This window comes from Opisthocomus hoazin, chromosome 4, assembly GCF_030867145.1.
Source record: "Opisthocomus hoazin isolate bOpiHoa1 chromosome 4, bOpiHoa1.hap1, whole genome shotgun sequence".
Classification (NCBI taxonomy): Eukaryota; Metazoa; Chordata; class Aves; order Opisthocomiformes; family Opisthocomidae; genus Opisthocomus; species Opisthocomus hoazin.
The window spans coordinates 41,421,965-41,442,686 of NC_134417.1; the positions used below are offsets into that span (position 1 = coordinate 41,421,965).

The following is a 20,722-nucleotide window of genomic DNA, read 5'->3' on the forward strand; positions in this document are numbered from 1 at the left end:
AGATACTATAGTGGTGAAAGACAAAAACAGACAGCAATTTTTATACAGGGAGAAATCTCAAAATAAATGCCAATATAATGCAAAATGAGCATTAATGATAAGTTACCAGTTCAGACATTTTGCTACCATAGTATGTTCCCCGTCTGGCCTCAGAGCAACTTTGTGATACGTTTCCAGCTGAATCCCAAGGTGCAGCAGTTCCCTTTGGACTTCCCCAAGCCATACGGACTTAATTCTCGCTCCAACACTCCTGGTTACGTCACGAGCAACTTCCAGTGGAGATCAGCTTAGCAAGGACCTGACCGGCTCAACTCCTATCTGTTCATGTGCAAAAATTGCTGTACAAGGACCAAAGACACCCGAAATCCAAACCCCAGGTGGGGTAACAAACAGCGCACAGTAAGGGCTTGTCTGCACTGTGGAGAACTACTAAATGTTGTCCCACTGGGGAAGACAGTGCAGAGCCACTGGAGTTCGCAATGCCAAGAGCCAAAACAGCCACACTACATCACCGCAACCAACCTACCTCAGCCTGCACTGTTTAAAGATGTACAGAGGAGGATAAAAATACAAGTGAGGATAAAAGCTCTTCATGCACTATGGCTGTGGAGAGGGCCGTTATTACCAAAGGTGGAAGATGTTCACAAAAACTTCCTTCTGTGCAGAAAAAGTGACAGAATGATAGACGGGCTCCTCACTAGAAAAAAAGCCATTGAGGTGCTGGAGTGTGCCCAAAGAACGGCAAGGAAGCTCTAGAGCACAGGTCTTAGGAGGAGCAGCCGAAGGAACTGGGCTTCTTTAGCCTGGAGAAAAGGAGGGTGAGGGCAGACCACCTCGCCCTCTACAACTACCTGAAAGGAGGTTGGAGCGAGGTGCCTGTCAGTCTCTTCTCCCAAGTAACAAGTGATAGGACAAGAGGAAATAGCCTCAAGTTGCGCCAGAGGAGGTTTAAATTGGATATTAGGAAAAGCTTCTTCACCGAAAGGGCTGTCAAGCATTGGAACAGGCTGCCCAGGGAAGTGGTGGAGTCACCATCTCTGGAGATATTGAAAAGCCCTGGAGATGTGGTGTGTAGGGACATGGTGTAGTGGTGGACTTGGCAGTGTTAGGTTAATTGTTGGACTTGATCTGAAAGGCCTTTTCCAACCTAAATGATTCTATGATTCTTGAACGACCTGTTAACCACATTAAATCGCTATTTGGCTACTGCTTTTCAGGCAAACACAAGGATAGCCCACATTCTGGGTAACAGGCAGTGTTTAGAAATATGACAAGACAAATACACAACAGTACGTATTTCTGGCTTCCGTCTGTATCGGGTGCAGCTATTACATATAAAAAAAGTCTGGGAAACACTCTGGCCAGGAGGTTGAAATAAATTATTTGGATGAAATCTGCAAAATTGCTACTACGCAGTAGTGCTCCCACTCCTCACAGCCACCACAACATCCCACAGCCACCACAATTCAAGGGACAAAAACATCCTGGAAAGTTGCAGAAGTGGAGATTTTAAGCTCTCCTTATTTTTGCTGGTTCCTCAAATGCTACAGTTTTGTCTGGAGTTAAAAAAAAAAAATAGTTTTGTCCAGCTTGGTACGCCGAGTAACATTTGGAAATACAAATCCACTCCTGGAATTACTCCTTTTATCACATTTTACAATAGTGGTTGCCAAGCAAAAAACAGTAAAACTGTCTTCTCTCCTCTTCCCCTTTCCTGTCAGCAAGGTGTTGACATCACCGCTTAGCAGGGGTCACTTAAATGCTAATATTCTTAAGCACAGGCACTTAGGAAGGAGGTAGTGCAAGGAGCAGCAGTTCTCCTTTTCTCCAAATATGTGATCTCTGGAAGTTCAATCTTCAGATGAGGCTGGATCTAAAATGTACAGTGTGCGCTATGTATTTGACATTGATCAGAAGGATATACAAGAAATTGTTCTCGTGTGTGTTGAGAGGGAGGGTGGAATCCAAGCCTGAAGACTCATGGGGAAACAAACCCAGAAGAGAGTAAGCAGGAGAAAAATAAACCAACACAAAAATCCACCCACAAAGAACACCCATCCCACTTTCTTCCTTTACGGGAACTGCACTGAAAGATTGGGCTGCAGCCCTTTCGTTCTCCTGCCATTACCATCTCCACAGTGGTATAACCGGACAACCTGATTTTATACACTATTTTGGATTTTTGCCTCATAGACAATAGTCACCCTCTCCCAACATTACGGAAGCACTAAGAAATGAAGATTGTGGAAAGCCCCTGCTGGACAAGTATTGATTTTGGCAGCAATGTCAGATTAAGTAATCTATGCTTCCAGGTGAAGCTTCACAGGAATGGCTCGGCTTGTCTAACAGCCCAGTGCTGTCAAAAATACAAACTGTTTTCTTCTCTCCATCATCTGTTTTATTTTCTGATGGATTAGCAAACTAAATTGGCTCACTGAGGAGTCAGATGAGCATTGGAGCTGACCAAGAGAGGAAACAGGGACCACGCAGCCAGCAGCTGGGAAGAGTGGAAAAGGATTACTCTGTTTAGACCTACTAACTTAGCATTGTTCATATCTTCTGAAAAATCATTTTCCATTTACCCAGCGAGTTGTGCATGCACATCTGTTTTCCGGGGCAACACTGCGAGCTCATTCAGGGAATTGAACTGGGTTGAGGAATATTGTATTAAAAGTACACTTTATTGTCACTTTTAATAATCTACAGCAGTTTTCCAGTCCAGTTTGCTACAAACAGTACTGGCATAACTCTTCAGATGAAGCAGGACAGGAACAAGTGGCTGTGAGCAAGGGCTGCTTAAGTGTTTTGACAGCACTACTGAAATACTCATCAGACTGGGATGGAAAAAACCATTAGCAGGTAGGTATGTGAGCAACTGTCCCAAAAAGCGTGTTAAAGTCGGAGTAACTCCAAACCAATCCATCTTCAGTTTTCCACTGGGCTGGTATACTGTATTATCTCTGTAAGGCAAGTCAAGAGCTAGAATTTCAGTGAAGAATACAATTTGTCCTTAAAGCATGCACATTTGCAGCCTCAGAGACTTCCAGCTGTACAGCAGCCAACTCTGCAACTGCATGTGCTCAACAGAAGACACTCTCAGTCCGGAGTCAACAAACATACAAACACACATTTATTTAGAAGCTTACATGAATCTGATCTAGCTGCATTTACTATTTCCAGTAGGAAGATGACAAAATTTAAGAACCATCCCAATTTAAAGCAAGTTTTTCCTCTCCAAACTGTGCATTAAGCAATTACAACTCTCTTAAAATTAAAACCAGGCTATCTACAACCATGTCTGAGCAGCATTGACTAGCATGATCCTGTGCCACGGCTGTACAGCTGCTCAGCACAGCCACAGGGATGAAGCAGACCTCTGAAGAACCACCCTCTCAACAGCAGCAGAAACAATTCTGGTTACTGTCAAGACAGCTAGGCTTAGCATAGTCTCATTTTTTTTGGCAAAAACTGCATGTTATTTCAGCCAAATGACAAGTGATGGAGACTGTGATACTGCCAATAAAAAAAATACTGAAAATTCTGCATAGGCCTTCCTCCTTTTCCTCCCAGTCATGAGATTATTATTATTACTGGTAATGACAAAAATAAATTTAAATTCCTTTTATTAACTTTTTGGTCTTTCAATATTTATGGCTTGTGACTTACATTTTCCTTTTCTTACTTTATAAGGGACTATCAGGAGGTTTTCTTCCTTTTAAGGAAGGTTGAGAGTCTGTCCCAGTCACACAACCCTTCTGACACATCAAGAAAAAAACCTCACATCCTCACCAGTCTTCTGCCACATCAGAAAGGCTATTTATTCAGCCATAATTTTCTGAAATATTAATTCTGGGCTATACAATGGAATACAGCTCTGAATGAGTGAACTACATTATCTCAGATGGGGTAGCAAGGAGACATGATCATTTCTTCCAGTGTGGTTCCTGAACACATTTTTCTTCAGTGATTATGGTAACTAGGACCTTCTAGCACTGCTCTCCTCCTGCCTCCTTTCAGGCCACTGCAGTCTGAGGGGGGGGCGGAACAAGCACACCCCTACACTTCCCTTTTACACTGTTTGTACATCCAGCCAGGGGGACTGCATGTTCAACTCCCCTTAACTAGGCACGAACTGGGCTTCAGACAAAAAAAACAGCAATAGAAATGTTATGGAAATCTCTTTCTGAAAAGTCTCTGAAAAAGAAAATAACTGTGTATTCACACGCAGACCCCTCCTTTGGTGATACAGATGCACAGAGTCCAAAAAATGATGGGACATCATGGATCATTATAAAATGGAATCAGTATCTACTTGATTTTCGTGACCTAATGTGTCTTGCAATCTCTGCTATAATTTACAGGTCACCTGAATCATAAACATAAAACCAGCACTTTTTTTCTTTTGCTTTTTTTCCTTCAGTTAACAAGAGTCTCGTAGCGTGCTCTGGAAGCAAGAATGAGCCTGAAGAAGAAACAAAGCCGAGCCATTTCAATTAACAGGATTGAGATACACGTAGACAGTTTCTAAGACATGCTGCATCTCTGCTAAGATAAATGTATTCGTAACGACAGGATGCACCCTCAGCTTCACTAGGGCCCTATGCACCCTACAATCCGCCTGCCACCAACCCCTATGGCTTTGTCTCAGCACGCACCGCGTCTACAGTTCATTTGCGCTAAGCCACAGACACTCGAGGAGATTTGGCCCAAATTATGGTAACTACACGTAGAATTAAAACCGCTTCTGAAAACGTACACAAAATAAACAACTTCTCTCAATCTGTTATATTTCAAGGTATATTAAGAGCAAGAAACTGCCAAGATTGTTCTCTAATGCATTCTAATTTTCTTCAATATTCAGGAATATAACATATTGAAAGTTAACTAGAAAAAACTGTTAGTTCTTGTCAACTTTTTATATTACCACTTCTTTTATCACCAGCAAAATGAAGCAGAGGTAACTAGAAACCCAAGGATTTACATTCTCTTACTGTGGTCACCGCACTTTTATAGTCCTCAGCTTCACTGAAATAATGAGTAAGTAGCACAATAAATAAACTATAAATAAAGCATAGTCCTCTTCCTCGGTGAAAGTTATATAAAATGCTGGAGTCTTACTTTCCAGAGGCTGCCCACTAAAACTTAAGTTATAACTTGAGTGTGTTATTAAGAGCTGCCCCTAACATGAGTTCCACGTGCAGAGAAAACCTCAGAGCAATCTTGCACTGAGCATGACGGTACTTCTAATGAGTACTGTCTGCCCCTTTGGGGAACACAGAGAATAAAGCTTGAATTAACAAAATTCATTGATTTCTAGCACAGCTGCACCGCACCGTGAACAGAGGCACCACTCAGCCTGGGCTCACGGCTGCATGGCTGCCCTCGGCTGCATTAACTCCCGGGCAGCTGGGAGAGCGCACAGAGGGGCTCCTCGCAGCGCTGCAGCAGCAGCTGCCCCAGGGGGTACGTCCCGTCCCCTCCGACCCCCTCAGGGTCTCCCTGCCAGTCTGCAGGTTGCGACACCAGAGCAGAGACAGCCACTCTCATGCTACTTCACAACAGGCCTGCTCTCAGGCTGTGGCTCAGTGACGCACCGATGCCAATGCAGTGGTCTGTTGCCACAAAAAAGGGACTCTTCTGCATCCACTCGTGCCCACTTCCTCTCTGGCTTCTGCAGGTCTCAAACTGAGCAGAAAACTTAACTCTGCAAAACAGACATGGATACTTTTCAGCCAAGATGACAAGCTGGATTGGCTTTGTGAAGCATCCAGGCACCAGAACCAGCTCCAGGAAGGAAGCAGGAGCGGGCTGGAGAGCAGGTGTTGACACACAAGGACCCAGAGATGAGGGCAGGGAGCCCGACCATCTGTCAGCAGCACCAAGCCATTTGGGTTCTCTTGGCTGTGTGCTGGAGTCGCAGCCTCATTTAAGCAAGGCTGGCTCAACAGCAGTAACTCAAAGGTGGGCAAGAACTCCGCAGTGAAGATATACCTTAAAGGTATCCTTACAAAATATATTGCCTTCTAAAACTTGGCCATCAAAGAAGTTTCTGCCCTTCCCCAAAACTTCTGGCTGCTCATTCCTTCTCTGCTACTTCCCCCTTTTCTAACACTAATATAATTGTGTGGGTAGGTCTACCACTGATTAGAGATAAAAATACCACTGGGGAAAAGAAAGTGGCAGGTATTGGGGTGGGAAAAGGAGAGAAAAGAGCTTTTTGGTTTGAAGGCTTCTGGTGACCTGGTCAGCAGCACAGCCCACACTGCTGAAGGCACACAGCCCAGGGTGCGAGCTAATGGCAAGGAGGCCTTCCTTCAGCTTGCTTGGCTTGCTCAGCGAGCGTCTTGGGACACCCTCCTACTGACAGTACTGCAGAGGGTCCAAGCGAAAACAGGACTAAAGAACGTAAGAGGACAACAGACTGACTCCAGTTGCTTTTGCTTGACAGCCTAGGGCACTCAAATGGCTGCCTGTCCTTGTCCCATTCTCTCCTCCACACATTACCTTTCTTTGCCTCCCACACACGCCTTGTTCACTCACAGGCTATTTTAGGAAGCTGTTTTGTTGTAATAATAAATGCAAAAACCAAATCAAACCAAAAAAATGCTTCTTCTGTGGAAGTAGTTTGCCTGTTGGCTTAGTGGGCTGAAACAGCAATGAGTGACAGACCCTAAAGTAGGAGGACAGGATCAATAGCTCGAAGTCGGACAAGAAATGAAAGCAGCAGCACCATGGCAGGCCTAGGCTGCTGAGTCTGTGCATATCAGGATTTGTGCCTTTCATTAAATCTCCAGTTCTGTTCAATATGCACTTATCAGCCAGTGACGTACAGTATAAAAGCAGAGGGGAATGTACAGTGCAGCACAGATGTCCTTGCTTTACAACTCTGTTTGCACAGCCAGACTTGGAAAAACCTGACATGCAGACCCCCTCAGAAGCTGCAGAACACTTAGGCTGCTGAACACGAAAAAGACTGCAGTGAGTACTTCAGAGTTCATCCACACGTGAAGCTGCTGGAAACTCTTACAGCCTGCGTATTTGTTCATTGCCCAAACTAGACAGTGTTTTTCCCCACAGGCTGAAGCACTGATAAATAGATTAGACAGGTAGATCGATCAATGCATCTTTGGTGATACATTAGGAAAATTCTGAAATGCCTCCAACTGCAAACCCCTTTAACAAAAAAAAAAATAAAGCTATAGACTCTGCTTACATGTCCAGTATGCAAGCCTGCTGTGCGGTTTGAAAACGTATACCTTTAACCAGGAATTACTACTAGGGTGTAATTTGCTGAGCAGTTCTTTCAACGGTGAAAGCTGCTGGCTTAAGTAGTTTCCCTCCCAAACAGTTATTTTTGATCCAGACCAGTCTGCTACAGCTTGGCCCAGCCTGCAGCTACAAAACAGTAGTACTGACACATCCGAAGGGTGAGGAGGGAACACTTGCTTTAGCTTTGCTGCAGCTAAAAGAAATCCTTTGAAAAAGTGTGCATGCTCCCTGTCTGTTTAAACAGAAAATAAATTGCTTCAGTTTAAATACTTTCCGTAGTGGCATAAGTTAAACCATTTAGCTTAAATAAATTAATGAAAAATAAACTATAGAGGCAGTGACCTTAATGTGCTTATGTTCTGATCTTCATAGGCACATGTGAGCCTGCCCATTCAGTATATTTTTTAATCAGTACAGTAATTGTATGCATACATTTACATTAACTCAAGCCTATCTTCGGTTTTAAATTTAATTTGGTCCCCAAACAGCAAATATTCTACGAATATAAGACTAGCTGACAAATTTGATGACTACAAGCATTTTTGGGTTTTGGGTTTTTTTTTTTAAAGTGGGATAATATGTGCCATAGACCACATCACTGCAAAAAAAAACTAAAGACCACAACCTCAAAGCACTGAAGATGAAACCATGAGCTACTAGAAATCCAGTACATAGCTAAAGCTAGGCAATAAGGATTCAAAGTCCAATAAACCATTGACCACATACCAGGCAGGGATCAGCGAGAGTGTGCTTTTACATTTCCCAATCTAAGGACTACTGGGTTATAAAAAGTACTTAATTTCTCTGTGGAAAACCCCTCACCAGCCATTGTAAGGAAAAATTAAAAAAAAAAATTCTCCTTGATAATGGGTGTACTATTCTAGTAGACCAGAACTCTTCGGATGTTTTATTTTTATGTAATTTTAGAAGCTGTATAGAGAAATACTTCAGGCACCCAGAGAGTGAGCATGAAAGCACCCCATACGGGAGGAACATCAGAGTATAAGCAGAACACTTACTCTGTGCCACTTTCAACCATTTGTGTTAGGAGGGAAATGCCGTCTAGGTTTATAAATTCCTGGGCAAATGTAACATCCCGTGAGTAGTTGGCTAAGTCTTTCAGTGCTTCTAATTTTGCGTCCATACTCGAAGACTGGATCCTCTCATGGAGCTGCTGTGCATTTTGAGCCTAAAAGAGAAACAAAACATACAAAACAAAGACAAAAAAAAGCTTTTATTACAATGGCAATAATGAATAAAACGTCAGCAGAAGCAGGAACAATGGCCATGTTTAATATTAATGATACTTAATACAGGCATGCTTTGAAATTATTAAGTAGCTCACACATGAATTACGTTTGTAAAAGTATATTGCTCATGTATTACTCTGTTATTTGGATTGCTGCAGAATCATAAGCTGAGCAATGAATAGGTGTCCCATTGTCTCAGGCAAAATGTAAGCACTACAAAAGACAGCCTTTGGCTTGAAGACCACGTGTGTCATATCAATAAAAGTAGAAATGAAAACGAAACAAATTGCATCAGACAATCTCAGTATAATAACGGCAGCATTTTTTTTTTCCTGTCAACGCTTACTCAGTTCACGCGCTTCCCATGACCTTTAACAATGAAGACCATACACTGTCCTAATCAGGTTATATCAGTAGAGACCAACTTCAGGCCTTCTGCTCCTGTCTCCCCATCTTCCTTTTGTTCACAATAAATTCAAAAACTCACACACTCTCTTACAAGGAGCATAGTAACAACTACTTTCCACATAATACTATGATATTATCATGATATTATCACTTATACATCTTTATGCAAGTTCAACATCCACATATATTAGGCTATTCTGCCCATTAATGCTTCAAATACAGGATGAGATGGTGAAATCCTACATGAACACAGATGATAAAAAGCTAAAGGGATATTTAAATAATGCATGTTACATTGTCTCGCTCTTTAGCCGTACAAATAGTTTAAAATACATCTGACGTTTTCAATTTAGTGCTTTCATTTACCTGAACACAGTACCCAAAAGCTTGTTAATAACTAGCTAGCCAATAATTTTCTTAGAAAAATAATCCTTCTCACTATATACAGATACTTGAAAAATTCAATTTCCTAAAATTCGCTTCTTACCTGCAACGAATGAAAGGTGAATGAGAAGCTATGTGTCATTAGAAAACCAAATTAATGGTAAATTCTGCTGAGAGTTATTTTTTCTGAGATTATGCTTATTGTTTCTCAGCTGGAGAAGACAAATAGAAGAAAAGGCTGTGCTGACAGACAATTCCTTTTCTGTTCAAGTAATCTATATATTCTTCACAAAGATGGTCATCTCTGCGGATCAAGATCCTGAGATAGTAGACGTATTTAGTGCAAGAGAACATTTAAACAGGGAACACAGGAAAAAAACACCATCATGTTGTTAGAGATACAGCTTCCTATCTACATAACTTTGCTTCACAAACATTGATAAATTAAATGACCCAATATCCTCTGAGATTAGCAAGGGTTGTTACTTCCCATTTTCACAAAAAAAAATCAATGCACGGTCTCCAATCAGCTTTTGGCCAGAACTTACATGGTGAGGAGCACATACGGGGAGGAAATATCTTCTAGTTAGTAGACTGTGGTTAACACCTTCAGTGAAGACAGCATTGAAAAGAAGCAGAGTACCTTTAGTCCTAAGCTTTTCCATGCATTAAGTGTTGGGTGGTGCAGCCACAGCAGTTACATTACGTACAAAAGGCAGAATCCTGTCACCCAGAAGGTCCTTCTGTCACCGTAAGTTCCTACTCATCAACTGGTTTGAGTTGTAATGGGGAAAAAATGGCTTATGCAGTCTCTCTGTAGTGGCATTGTCTGTCCAAACGGTACTAAAAGAATATTCTCTCAAACTTAAGCGGATGGTAGGCTATATCATTTGTCAAAGCCTACGGAAGAAATAAAACTAGATCACACTAACTTCCAACTTCCAGGATAAACACAACATACTTCCTCCAACGCTCAGAGAGGGTGAAGGAAGTTTTGCTAAAGTACTCCTGAATAATCAGCTACAAAAATTCAGAGCAACCACTACTGTTACCTGAACCAGAAGTCCAACAGCCAGCTCCTACCTCATCAAATGACCTCCTTCACTGAGCTGTTTCTACTCTCGACTCCCCACTATAACAACTCAGGAAGACTCAGAGACACAAAGCATTCTCAAAACATTAGTCTCTTTCTCAGAATACATGCAACATCCAAATTCCTGCCCACCTCAGAAAAGAAACACTTCGGAAAATCTTCACTACTGTCATAGCAGCTGCATTCCACTGACTTTGGAAATGGTTCACAGAATCACAGAATGTTAGGGGCTGGAAGGAACCTCTGGAGATCATCTAGTCCAACTCCCCTGCCAAAGCAGGGTCATCTACAGCAGGCTGCACAGGACCTTGTCCAGGTGGGTCCTGCATATCTCCAGAGAAGGAGAATCCACAACCTCTCTGAGCAACCTGTTCCAGGGCTCCATTATGGTTGCTCAAACTTAACCTCAAGCTTATTAAGACCTGTGCGTACGCCTTCTTGCACCTGCCACGGTTCTGGGAAGTTTCCACCCCCAGTATCTGCCTAATGAAGGATACAGTTCTTCCAGCTTTCCATGGGAAGTGGGTCCTCTGAAAGCTCAATAAAAATGAAACAAATAGGAAAGATGAACAAAACACCTGCTTCAGTGTAACTGAGCAGCTCCCCCGAGCTGCCCAACCAGTAAGTCTGAGTGGGCAGAACTTGGGCAGCAGAGCTGTAGCCAAACAGATGGGACTGTGTGTAATCACCTGTGCAGCACAGTAGCAAGCAAGTACATGTAAAAAGAGCCAGGAGAACATCCTTCTCCAAACTCCTTCACATCACACCTACACCTGCTGTGAAACAACACCTCACCTTCGTACACGTCAACAACAGATTATTAATCATCAAGCTCACCCTTCCTCTTGAGGAGAGATTCCTGCCCCAGCATGAACATCTGGCACCGGTAAACTGCTCCTTCCATCCCAGTTAGACTTCCATTATGCAGGGATCAATACCAAGCATGGAAAGAGCTAACTCTGCCTCTCACCAAAACCGAGACCAGTACAGGGATGTGCACCAGCAGCTCACCGATACTGCAGAACAGCAGCATGAGTGCGATCATCCTACCACAGAATCATAGAATGGTTTGGGTTGGAAGGGACCTTAAAGATCATCTCGTTCCAACCCCCCTGCCATGAGTAGGGACATCTTCCACTGGACCAGGTTGCTCAGAGCTCCATCCACCCTGGCCTTGAACACTTCCAGGGAGGGGGCATCCACAGCTTCTCTGGGCAACCCGTTCCAGTGTTTCACCACCCTCATGGTGAAGAATTTCTTCCTAATATCTAATTTAAATCTGCCCTCTTTTAGTTTACAGCCTTTCCCCCTTGTCCTATCACTACACACCCTTGTGAAAAGTCCCTCTCCATCCTTCCTGTAAGCCTCCTTCAGGTACTGGAAGGCTGTTCTAAGGTCACCCGGGAGCCTTCTTTTCTCCAGGCAAAGGTACATTAATCCTGTTTCCTCTGAAGTCAGGGAGAGCTTTGAAATTCACCACGCTAAAACCAAAATATAGTCTTAGATCAGAGACAGCCTGGGCCCCTCTACAGAGCACAAAAATCTATAAAGCAGTGTCTCTCCTACAAAAGTGGTTCAGCTCTGTTTTAAGCGCATAAAAGAGAGCTTACTAACATCATGGGTTTTATCTGACTATGCCAGTGTTAAAGCCCCATCAGCAAAGTTTCTACACAGCTGTACTTATCTTACATTACACAAGTTTTGCAAGACACTGCATCCAGTAAACCTTGCTCCTACTACCAGAAGAGAAAAGACCTAATTCTGGCAGAGCAGATCTTGATTAAAGGGGTAAACAAATATTTGTCTCAGCAAGAGTGCTGGTATGTGTCTTACTAGAAACATGGCCAAAAGCAATGTTGGCTGTTGTCATCACAAGTGCCTGATGGGTGAAAATATTGCTTCAGTGAATACCATGCAATTCTCACAAGCCTCCTAGTTCTTGTTGCCATAGCACTCATACGTGCTTATGGAATGTACAGCTCACGACTACATCAAAAAATGAAACCGAGATGAAATATGCTCTGAGTGCTTACCAGGGAGCTATTTTAATGATTTACAATCCATCAGTGGATGGACAGAGAGCACAGCTCATTAAAGCAACCATAGAACAAGCTGCCATGTCTCTGCTCTTACCGAAATATCATTCAGGTAAGAGTAAATAAATATATAAAATCTGCCCAACTGAGAACCGTTATGAGGGAATTAACAGAAATGCGGCTGTTCAAGTAAATGAAAGACAGTACTAACTGCCCTCCTGTTTAGAAAGGAAAGAAGAGGGGAAGCTTGTAAAACGCTCCCTGTTGAAGCCCCAGCATTTCGAAAGGCTGTCAAGAGGCATCAGCTGCATGTCTAGTCTTAAATGACTTGCTCCAAGGACAGACGGAAAGGTTGCCCTCAGAGAGCAGCGGTGCTTAAAAGCAGCCACTTGATGAGATTGTCAGCTTAAAAAGAAAACTAATAACCTAAATCCAAGATGTGACTTGCTTAGAGGCTCAGCTGGCCATGTGGAGGTTAAGAATCCCAAGATCATCCTAACAACGGATTCTACTCCTCAAATTATCATTTCTTTGCCACTGAATACTTTGTGCAAACTTTGAAAATAACTTATTACCCAGACATAAGCAGGGTTTCTATACAGAATACAAAATACAGTGAGCCAGCGCAGGAGGGAGGACAGATTCTAAAGCAACCACTATCAAACATTAACGTGCTATGGAAGAAATCGGGACCACTGATTCAAATTGTTGTTTTGCTATTATGCAATCAGTTTTCTTCTTTATCCTCTACAAAAAGCAAGTAAAATAAAATATGAGTATTGTGGTCTTCCCTGCAGGTAAGTTAGTTACATTATTCAACTTTCTGCTAGAGAAAAGGCATGCAGACAATCAGGAACTACCAAATACAGTTTTGTACTAACCAAACAGGTGCACTTCTGTGGTTTAATTTAAATCACTCGGTGCTGAAACACCACGCTGGTTTAAATTTCTGCCTTTGCCTGGCTTGTCACTGCCACTTCACCTACAACTGCATATACGTCAGAAAGCAATGGAGGAGTGGGTACATTACATATTTATCATTATACATAAACCAGATTCAACAGACCCAGAAAGGCCAACTAGCGTCTGACAACAGGCAAGCAATGAAATTACGCTTTAACTAGTAAATATATTAATTGTTAACATTTTTACATTAATACTCAAGCACAATTTCTACATCTAAAGCCCTGTACAAATGTAATACACAGAGCAGTCCTGCGCTATCGCTGTACGTAAGTAAGGAGGCAGAAACAGAGGAACAGGGAAGTGGTCACATCCTAAATCAATGATAAAAGCGTTACAGATGCATAGCCATATGTATTATGTAAATATGCCTAAAGTAAGTTTACGCAATCAGCAGCCACTTTTGAATGCTTGAGAAGCAATTTTTCCTCTTCCATATGAAACCATCCTTTTTGCTTACTATTCAAAATACGCCTTTGGAAACCTGAAAATGAGAGATTAAATCTTTACCTATAAAAAGACAACCAGCTTCACTTTCCAAATCTTCCTCTTGTACTACGAGCAGACAAATATAGAAGTGGCTCATTAACTTCCACGATCAGTGCTCCTGTTATAGTGTTCAGTAATAACTAATTCACCATTATATGATCAACATAATCCAAATCATAGGCTGGACCTGCAAACATTTATGCATTTACTGAACTTCAAGAACATTAAGTCAGTTGAGCACATATTAAAGCACCTGTAGATCAAAGATTACAGACCAGATTCCTGAACTTTTAGTCAAAGATAGAAGATTCAAATGCATAAGCAGAAACAGGCTAAAAAACCCTCTACACTTCCTAGCCTGTGTAGAGCACATATAAATAAAAAACCCACATTGCTCATATTTGTAAAAGCATTCAGGGAAAACACTATGAGTGTTAATGATCACACCTATTTACATGATTGCTCATGCTAGAAATGCTAATACAGCTGCCTACAAACAACTTACAGGCTGGAGAACTCAACCGATCTCCAATCAGGGGATCAAAGAAAAACATGCACAAAAGTCAATGATCAGGAACCGTGAATACCCCACTAGAAACGGCTACCCATTGACTCAACATTTAAGGCACGTAGCTCATGAGCAAGCCATGGTTTTTCAGTGGCCAAGAAGCTACTTTCAAACCAACACTGAGTGTTCAAATAATCAGTTCTGTTTGAAAATGACTAAATAAAATAAATAGATCGAGAGGGCAGTTCCTTCAGTTTAATTTTCCCAGTATTTTAGCACCCTCTCAAAATGATCAGTTATTTGAACGAGGATTTGCAGGATCCAATCAAAGGAATCCTGCAGTTGCACGCACTGAAAGGTTGGACCCCGCTTGCTGCATTACAGGACACAACTGTCCTTTCAGAACAGTCTCACACTTGAGAGCAATTACAGCTCATTTATACACCTACCCACCATCCACTGGAATATGGGTATCACAAAACAGACAATAGCAATCTGGCATTTCAGCTGCCACATATGTTCAAATACAAAGAAATGTTGCGTAAGAAACTCTTGATGAGTCCCTTCAGAAATGTAAATGGACAAAGGGGGAAAATAGGTCACGGAAAACTGCAAAACACAAAACAGCACAAAGAATTGTTAAGAAAGATGACAGGAGACGTTAAAAATAAATAAGAAAGATGATATAGGAACAAAGATAATATGAGAGAAATTCAATCTGTACTCAAGTTACCTAGGAAACAGAGTATCTGTGTGGCGAGTGGTTTATAGAGGAAAAAAAATAGCACTGTTTAGAAAAAACAGCCTTTCAGAGAATTGCACAAACTTAGCAAACAGACCTATGGAAACAAAGAGGCAGCTCAAATTCCCACCAGGCCTAACGACTGCCGTTTGCAAAGTTTTAACTCTAAGAAGTTTAAAATAGACACGCTGTAAATCTCTGAAGTTTATAATGGATTTAGCAGTGCACCATAACTGCAGTTTTGTCCTTGCAATATTAGCAATGCTTTTCAGAAAAAGATCTCCATATGAACACACAAAATAATCCAAATCTGAGATCAAAGGAGAGAAAGTATTTAACGTTTAGATTTGGGGAGTTAGATTTCAAATCCTTTAAAAAGCCAACCAAAAATATTGGTTTAGAAAGTCTAGATAAAACTACCTTTTTCCCCTTCCCTCCTTTTAATCTTTAAAAGTATTTTCTCTGGGTACATGAGCAATACACAATTTGAGGCTAAAGACAACAGATCTCAGAAAGATCGTATCTCTTCCTTCTCACCTAATTTTCAATGACTTGCAGCACACAATTGTGAATGGGCATAGCCAGACTACTGGCTGTCATGGTAATAAGCTGCATGAAAATTAAGAACCAGAAAAGCATTTTAAATTCCTGCAGCCTTCAGAACTGGTCAAAATGATTCCTCTCAACTATTCCAGGAGAAAAAAGTTTCCTCAAAATGCTTGTGAAGTTCAGGACAAATTTTTCGTTTTGCCCACAACAGCTAGGAAGCAGGCAGCTCAGGCCTCTCTGGAACTACATGGCTGCATCCCAGACACTGCGTAATCTACACGGCTCCTCTTAATTTCTCTCAGTCTTCATCTCCTCCTTTTCTAATTCTTCCACCTCTTCAAAAAGCATTTTTGGTATGATTTTCTTTTCCTGGGGGAAGGTGGAGATAATTTCAGTTCTATACTGATGTAGGATAGATAAAAAAGGGGGAAAATTTTTCAGAATCTTCATATTTCCACAGGAAGAAAAAAAACATTTCCCACGTAGCTCTAGCAGGTAGGAAAGCACCTTTCCCATTTTGCAGGAGTATATCATGCAGTCTGTTCTTCACATTATCTCCTCCAACTACTGCTGCGCTTATAAAGAATATCAGAGGAAAAATGGAAACAGATGGCCTGTTAGCTTCTCAGGGTAAACGACAAGCGTTGTGTGGGTCACCAGTCTAAAAACCACAGCTTGGAAGCCTTTAATCTATTTTAGGTACCTCTATGATGACCGCTTTGACGGTATCTTAAAAGCAAAGACACTACTATTGTAGGGTGGGAACATGCAGAACTTCATTTTATGTCTATTTTAAGAATACCAATACTCTCTAATCTGACAAAAAAACAATCCAGTCCTTCAAAAACCTCCTTCCAAGCCACTTCCCTGATTCTGGGCAAAAGTTAACAAAAATTTTTTTAAAATGTCAGAAAATTAGAAAATAAGCACTGGTTCATGGACAAGTATCAATACTGAAGACTAGAAAGTGGACTGGCCTTCTCTTTTATAACAGGATGGCCGAGTCACTTGTAACTGCAGGCCACTGCCAGAGTGGTCCGTAACTTGGTAGGTAACAGGTAATACCTCAGTATCCTAAGGACCCTTGTCTTGGTTGACTGACCCTAGGGCAAACCACCAAAGAAATGGAACAAGAAGAGAGTCTTATGCAAAGCCCCACCCTCCTGCCCATAAAACTTAGCAGAAAATGTGATAAATCCAAAATTTGTCTTTTGTATTTGTAGGTCACGTTCCCAATCGCACAGGTGATCATGAAGACACAGCCAGCCATCTTCACAGATCAGTCACAGCACAGCCTCTCTTCAGTTTTGTGTGGTGGAACTGGTTGTGGATTTTGAGACAGGGAAGGATTCCATGAGTCATCTCATGATGTCACTTCGTGCTGTGGTTACACAGAAGAATGATGCAGTGCGCTTGGACCACATTGGTTCTTGATGAACCACAGATGTTGTTTTGATTTCATGAGATCCCAAGTCTGGGCAGTAGATAGCCCTTTTTCAGTGGAGTGGATACTTGTTCTTAAGAAGTCCCAAAAGTTCGGAAAAGCTGGTGCTGGGGCTGTTTCTGAGGAAGTTCTACCAAATGGGGTTTACTCCACCAGCAAGTGTTTTCCTCATGTATGAAGCTGTTCTGGTGACATATGGCAGGAACATATGGCAGGAGACTCTGGAGTCACACAGACTCCGAGACAGCCACGGTCTTAAACTGTTGTCTGTTCTTATGACTGTAAAACTCTGTATATAATGACCACTGAAAAAGACGATCGAGCATAGCGGAAATGTCTTGTCTTTGCCCAGCTGGCTGCTGCTTAGAAGTGCTTTCTGTTAAGAAGCTACACTGCTGTAGATTAATATTGCAGTCACTTATTAAAAGATTTGAGGCATGTCTATGTTTCCATACTGGCTTCTTCAATCTCCACTTACACACAAAAGTCTGTGTACAAATTCAGTCACCTCCCAAGTTCAACATAATCCATCATCAGCTTAAGCAGCCTGAGGAGGAGTGGAAGTGCACATCATGCCCAGAGACCCTGCGAAGTTAGTAACAACACGCACTTCTCTGTTTCTTCACTTTGAACTTAGGCCCTACTAGCTGAAAAGTCATTCATCCAAAAACTTATCTATAATCTCTGTGTGGCTGCAAGATAGAATTTCGTACATTTTATGGCAGTAATTGACCCCACTCAACAGGTTCAACAGCAGCCGAAGTTAAACCACCACAGCTCTGTCCTGCCTGTTCAAATGAGCTGCAGTACAGGATGGCAGAGTTTGGCCATAAGAATGCTTTGAATCTGCAGAAGCTAGAACATCACCATGAAGAGGTAAACCATTTTAATGGCACACTACATTTGTCAGCAAGGAAATGGGATTGCTGCTGCCTTATACATCTTCTGGGACTAATAGCAGCTTTCAGCATGTGGTAACAGTACTGCTCAACTCAGCAGGAAAACAGGCCATTACAAGGCAACCAGCAACTCTGCCGTGCTTTTCTGAGGAGCTGGCAAGGAGGTGGTGTTGAAAAAAAATAAAACAAAACCAGTAAATTCTCAACATCACAGTTGCTGCTCACTCAAAAGAAAGCCAGAGAGCAGGAAAGCTCTGACCAGAGCTGCACAGCAGAGCTGTCCATGAGTCAACTCCCAGCCTCTTCTCTCAGCTCTCAGTGCTGGGGTAGAGAAGGAGCACTTGAGTGAGGCTACAATGCCAGCAGGGAAGCAAAGGTATCTTGGACATGAAACTGTTCCCAGTGGGAGAGAAGTGAGAGCCATAAAAACACCCAGTTGTGCCAACTTTATCAACAAATGTCACTCAAAGAGATACCACCCCTGCCCCCACAACTCAGAAAAAGAGACGACCACATACATTCATCTTGTGACCACACCACCATCCTCCTTTGCGGAGGGATTGTGGGATACAGTGTGGCTAAAGCTTAGAAATACATACATCAGTTCACAATGATTTACTAATCAAATCTTCACTTTGAAGGGAGAGAACGGAACAATAACTCACTGGAGATGTTGTTAACCGAAGGATCGCTCCATTTTTTATTTCATTACGATTCTGAAAGAGAAAAATCCAAAAGGTATTATTTAAGACTCACATGAAAAAAATCAAACATGCATTGAGCAGAATGCCCGCTAAACCAGCAACAGTACTTTCCCCTGTCAGCATGCAAAAGCTTCCCTCTTTCATATATGAGCCAACATCCACAGTATTTTCCCCATCACGGCATACTAGCATCAGCTTCGAGAAATATGTGGCTGTTGACGTGATCTTTAACAAATGTGAACCCTTTCAAGAATGACTTCATGTTTTTCAAAGTTTAGCTTCCACTGGCAATTTCTAAGTATTTCTTTGAAACATACTGTCCATGGTGTCTGGTTCTGGTATTCTGCTACATAGTTGAGGAGTTGGTAAGTTTGCTGAAACCTGTCATTAACCATCTGCAGGATTTAAAATTTATCCCACTGGCTCTCCATTTTCTATAACAAGAACATGCTGACTTAAACCTCTGGAACCAACCCACTGAGCTCTGCCACCACAACTTCGCATTCTCCCTCAAAGTTAAAAATGCATCGCTGTTAGCAAAGTTCAAAGATGCCGTAAGTCATCCTCCTTACCCTGCTGGCAGAAATAGGCAGCATTAAACATTTTATTTTGGCTAAGCTCACATAGGGTGCTCATTTAAACTAAAGCTATGGGCAGATGAAAAAGCTGCCATGGCGTAAGCTATGGTGTATCCTTACAGTATACCCATAACTTTGTGGTCAATGCCCATGGGCATGGTCTTCCCCTGTGGTAAGCGTAGGGGAGCTCGCCCCTCTTTCAACCAGCTACCTCCTGCTCTCCACAGGTTAAGAGAATACAGCACCTAGCACAACAAACATACTAACAGGTACTGGCTGTGCACAGCGCAATGCACAGTTGTAACTTCATTCACGGTTCAATAGCTTGTTCATCAGCCATTACCCTAATTCAAAGGAATCAGAGGAATCCCTAACAGTCTGAGAGAGCGAGCTAATTTTATTCTAAAGGCCACACTGCAGGCTTTCTGCAGACTGGTGTTTAGCCAAAAAATTGAAGGTATATTTCTTCGCACTCAATTTTTTCCCAAGCTCATTTCAACCTTCTTGTTCCCATTCTGATACATCTCAAATCCAAAATGCTAAAAACAGGATAAATCTTGCCTGAAAACAGGTCAAGTAGTCCCAAAATAAAACTCTAGTACATAGCCTCTTTCTTGGTACCCAAGTCCTCTGTGGGATTGTTTCCAGTTATACATAATATCATCCTCCACCCACAAACACTTCTTCACTGTAACTGAAATAACTGAAGTGCCAGACAACACAGGGGGTACAAGGGAGAAGCTTTTTTACAGCATGTTTGCTTACATATGCATATAACTCATCTCAGCCCTCAGCAGTCTCCTTCTGCCAGAACAACCCCAGGGAGGCCAGCCAGGCTATACTTGAGAGGGGCAAAAAAGGGTGAGCAGCTAAGTACCGGGTGACTTCCCACAGCACCAATGAAGTGCCAGATTTTCTTCTCTCGTAGTAAAACAGCACCAGACCCAGCTACGTCTCATCAGGCCTAAGGAATCTGTATGAAATGGCAATAGTGCATCTGTGTGGTTTAATCTAAATCAGTGTTGAAACAAACTCACTCTGCAAACAGTTGCGGTAGCTTAAACTGTTACCACCTCCTGGATTTATGGAACTGAGTAAAAGCAATTGCTTTAGGACAGACACTCAGCATAGGCTAAATCTACCTCCATCGACAGCTTAGGCTAAGGCACTGGACCTCAGCTCTGTTAGGTCAGAGTCCATGCATGCACACACACATGCAGGGTTCCCTCAGCCTGATGTGGAAGGTAGCAAATCCCTGCATGCAACAACATGAAAAACAGTTAGGGAACGAGACAACACTTCAACAACTTCAGCTGTACTAATCACATTCAGAACTGAAAGTTCACTGATTCCCTTCTGAAAATACTGGAGATCAGTAGATAGACTGTTCTTAAACGCAAGTAAGA

The 20,722-nt window shown here is 42.1% G+C and overlaps 1 protein-coding gene across 2 annotated transcripts in view; it reads right to left on the minus strand.

Annotated features, from left to right (window-relative positions):
- Positions 1-20,722, minus strand: part of ELMO1 (engulfment and cell motility 1) — a 309,086-nt gene that overhangs the window by 213,469 nt on the left and 74,895 nt on the right. For both annotated transcript variants that reach the window (XM_075418684.1, XM_075418683.1), the window contains 2 exons: positions 18,700-18,750; positions 8,289-8,458 (listed from right to left, as the gene is read on the minus strand). In XM_075418684.1, the coding sequence (XP_075274799.1) occupies positions 8,289-8,458; positions 18,700-18,750 (221 nt within the window). The remainder of the gene's footprint in view (positions 1-8,288; positions 8,459-18,699; positions 18,751-20,722) is intronic.